Below are 3,606 nucleotides of genomic sequence, written 5' to 3'. Positions count from 1 at the left end.
AGCATGAGTAAAAAGCATGAGGGGTCGACCAAGAGAGAGAGGGGGCTGATTTTGTCAAGGCATTATCACACACACACTCACACAATCTCATGTGTGAAGCAAAGAAGACTCTCTCTCCTTCTCAAGCTTTAATGGAAAGCTCGTCATCTACTCCAAGCTTATGAGAAGGGAGGCCTACACCAACAACTCTTGGCTTTGTGATGCAAATCCAACCAAGAGCCAAGCTCCAATGCATGCTCATCTCCTCCACCATGCTAATTACTAAGCTATGCTAAGCTATTATGAGTGATTAGCTGAGGAGATATAATTCTTTCTCGTAAGACTACTCCTTCTTCCTCTCAATCTAGCCTCATACCTCGCTAGCTCTCACCATCTTCGAAGGTGTGTGAGGTCTTGGGTCTGAGACCGTGAGGGAATTGATGTTGTGTTTTATAAGTGTGTGCACGGTGCTTGAAACTTCCATCTTCATTGCACCGGCAAGATATTGAAGGAACACAAAGTATTGTATCGTAAAATGTCTCCCTTGATGGGGGAAACCTACTGTATTGTAAAATGTCTCCTTTGATGGGGGAAACCTATAATACAAAGCCTTTTGGAGGGGGGACCGGCTCCATGTAAATCCGTTCCTCAACTGTTGTGAATAGCTTAATTTCTCTCTCTTTTGAAGTATTGTTCATGCCTATCTAACTAGGTGTTATGCTTTTTGTTGCTCTCTCCATCCAAGCACTCTTGCTATGCTCATTAGGAATCTATTCTAATGAAATGCTCACTATGTCTATGCTATTTTCCGCTACACACAAGTTACTAGGCCATTAAATGTTACATGCGCTCTACCCGTGTCAAGTATGAACGCAAAAGTGCCCTTATCCTAGTTTCCTAGATAGGGTAGAAGGGCCACTACAGAGCCGTCAAAAACTTGTACAGAGCAGGGCAAGCTCCTTTTTGGGTGGCTCCAACACTTGAGAAGCGCAAAGTGCAGAGGCGAGCACTCGTCAACAGAATTGATGCTTCAAACGTCTCATTACTTCCCCCTCGCCTTGATCGCCACTTGTCCCTACTATTGTTACAAGCGGAAAATGTTTTCAAGTTGTGTGTCGCATGTGTAGCGCCAATCTCGCTGCCTCTTTTCCTGTTGGTAGAACAAAACCTGAGCTTTCATTTGTGCATTTGCGCGCTTGAAACTGTGCATCGGGGACCAAGCAATTCGCCACAGAGCTTAGGTGGCCTTATATTGGGGGCTTTACCCTAGGGCCTACATCTTTACTCTGTGTGTGTGTGTGTGTGTGTGTGTGGCCTACATCTTTACTCTCTGTGTGTGTGTGTGTGTGTGTGTGTATGTGTCGCAAATAAAGCGAATACACATGTCACTTGGGTATGGTACGGGTTCTTGACCATCGCAGGAGAGAGAGAGAAAGAGAGCGCGCAGGCCTTGCTTGCAGGTTTCAAGCTTAGCTCATGGTTTGGTTTGCCCATGTAGCCGCAACAGGCGGCCCGACTCAGCTCGCTGCACAAATTAAACCTCCCCCCGCCGCTGCTAACCAGGCTCCTCTACCCCTCGCATACCAGCATCTCCACCAGCAGCAGCTTCGACACTTTTGGACCTCCCAAACGGAGGAAATCGAGCACGTCAATGACTTCAAAAGTCACCAGCTCCCCCTTGCACGCATCAAGAAAATCATGAAGACAGACGAAGATGTGCGCATGATCTCGGCAGAGGCTCCTGTTGTATTTGCAAAGGCATGCGAGCTCTTCATCTTGGAGCTTACGTTGAGGTCATGGATGAATACTGAGGAAAACAAGCGTCGCATGCTGCAAAAGAACGACATAGCATCAGCAATAACGCGCACTGACATATTTGATTTCCTGGTAGACATTGTTCCAAGGGATGAAATGAAGGAGGAAGCTGTGGGATTACCACAAGCAAGGCTTCCGCTTGATGCATTGGCTGATGGAATGCACTATGGGGGGGTGTATTACACACATCAACCAGCAGTTTTGGCAGGCAGACAGGGCCATCTATCGCAGGGAATTACAGATTCGCCTAGCATGATTGTACCGCAACCCATTGCACCTATGGACTCAGCTATGTGTACATCGCAGCCAAGGCCATCTATGCCATGTGATGTACAGCGGCCAATGAAGCAGGTATGGCAGCCCTTTAGAATTCTTTATTTACCGACGGATGGTATACCAAAGGCCATGCTGTGAATAGGTTTGTGATGTTGTGCACCGTGTAGATTTTCGAAGCTGCTCTCTGAAGACGAAGGTTCTTATCTTTGTTTGAGTAAGTTTGCTGCTATGCAGCGCATAGTTTACTTAACTTGTTAACCATGATGTACATACCGGAGCTTGCTTGTGAGTGTGTATATTGCTAACATCTATGATTATCCGGGGATTCACTAGCTGTACGATGGAGTTGTCGCTTGCATGCACCAAAATTACCTGTTTGACTCTTATATATGGGATCCTCCTTTGTAAAATCTAAAGCCCCCCCCCATTGTACACTCACGTGATACCATAAGGTAACCCCTAGCTAATACGGGAGGTATGAGAATTGTACAGTATCTTTTGTGTTTTCTATGAAAACAGAGCAAGTTATCAGCTATGCCATCTAGTCACCCCCCTGATTTTGAGTTGTCGTCGGTAACGATCTCTTATTTTGACGATTTCTGTGGGAGATCGTGAGGCTTGTTAACCAATTATGTAGATATTATCTTTCCTTGGTCTTACCGCAGGGATTAAGTGGAGGTTCTAGTTAGTCACTGAGATTATACATCGTTTGTGATTGACCTCCCTTATTCTCCTGACTCCTATTCTTCTTCTTCTTCTTCATCTCTCTCTCTCTCTCTCTCACACACACACACACAACCACACACACGTGAAGAGAGATTTTTTGCGTCTTAGAAAGAATTCCAAGAGACGTGTGTGTGTGTGTGTGTGTGTGTGTGTGTGTGTGAGAGAGAGAGAGAGAGAGAGAGAGAGAGAGAGAGAGAGAGAGAGAGAGAGCTAGCTAGCTAGCTAGCTAGCTGACCCATTGATCAAACTAGATATTGTTAGCCTACATAGGGCCATAGTAAAGTGTTCAATGCTTGGAGGAATTGTGGACGGTTGGAGAAAGCTTATCAATTAGTCCCACATGCCAAAGTTATGATATCAAAATTCTTTTCTTGTATTTTTAAATCTTATGTAGGCACTTGTTGTTGGAATTAGGGTTGCAGAGAAACGCACACAGCTTGGAGAAGACGAAGGAAGCTCAAGGCACACAACTGAGAGTGTGTTATTAGTGTGCAATGGAAAGATAGATAGCCTTGGAATGAATGGGTGTATACACAATGCAGGGGAAAAACCTCCTCCACACACATCACTGCCACATGTATATGGTAACAAATCCCCCCTGAAGTGGCACATGAGGAAAGGAAAGTGCCATGCCTTAAGGACATGATCAGTCCACAAAAGGGAGTAAGCCCAAAGCTTTGCGGAAAGCTTCGAGCTTCTCATGAGACAATGCCTTTGTGAAAAGATTTGCAAGGTCGTCTTGTGTTGGCACATAAGCCAAGCTGATCTCTCCTGTTGAGAGCCTCTCTTTGACATAGTGGTGATGCACCT

The 3,606-nt window shown here is 45.5% G+C and overlaps 1 protein-coding gene across 1 annotated transcript; it reads left to right on the top strand.

Annotated features, from left to right (window-relative positions):
* Positions 1-959: 959 nt before the first annotated feature.
* Positions 960-2,603, top strand: LOC147435074 (nuclear transcription factor Y subunit C-4-like). Its single transcript, XM_086490087.1, has 2 exons — positions 960-2,145; positions 2,238-2,603. The coding sequence occupies exons 1-2, from the start codon at positions 1,456-1,458 to the stop codon at positions 2,256-2,258; spliced, it is 711 nt and encodes a 236-aa protein (XP_086346213.1). The 5' UTR covers positions 960-1,455; the 3' UTR covers positions 2,259-2,603.
* Positions 2,604-3,606: the final 1,003 nt, after the last annotated feature.

Source organism: Adiantum capillus-veneris, chromosome 19 (genome assembly GCF_014529385.1).
Source record: "Adiantum capillus-veneris isolate H3 chromosome 19, ASM1452938v2, whole genome shotgun sequence".
Taxonomy (NCBI): Eukaryota; Viridiplantae; Streptophyta; class Polypodiopsida; order Polypodiales; family Pteridaceae; genus Adiantum; species Adiantum capillus-veneris.
Note: the sequence above shows the minus strand (reverse complement) of the source record. Positions and strands in the feature narration are given on the sequence as shown.

Bases quoted from the DNA above. Each gene is read 5' to 3' on its own strand.
- LOC147435074 (XM_086490087.1), top strand. From the start codon at position 1,456: ATGGTTTGGTTTGCCCATGTAGCCGCAACAGGCGGCCCGACTCAGCTC. The intron at 2,146-2,237 runs GTATGGCAGCCC...TGCACCGTGTAG, and splicing joins TACAGCGGCCAATGAAGCAG to ATTTTCGAAGCTGCTCTCTG.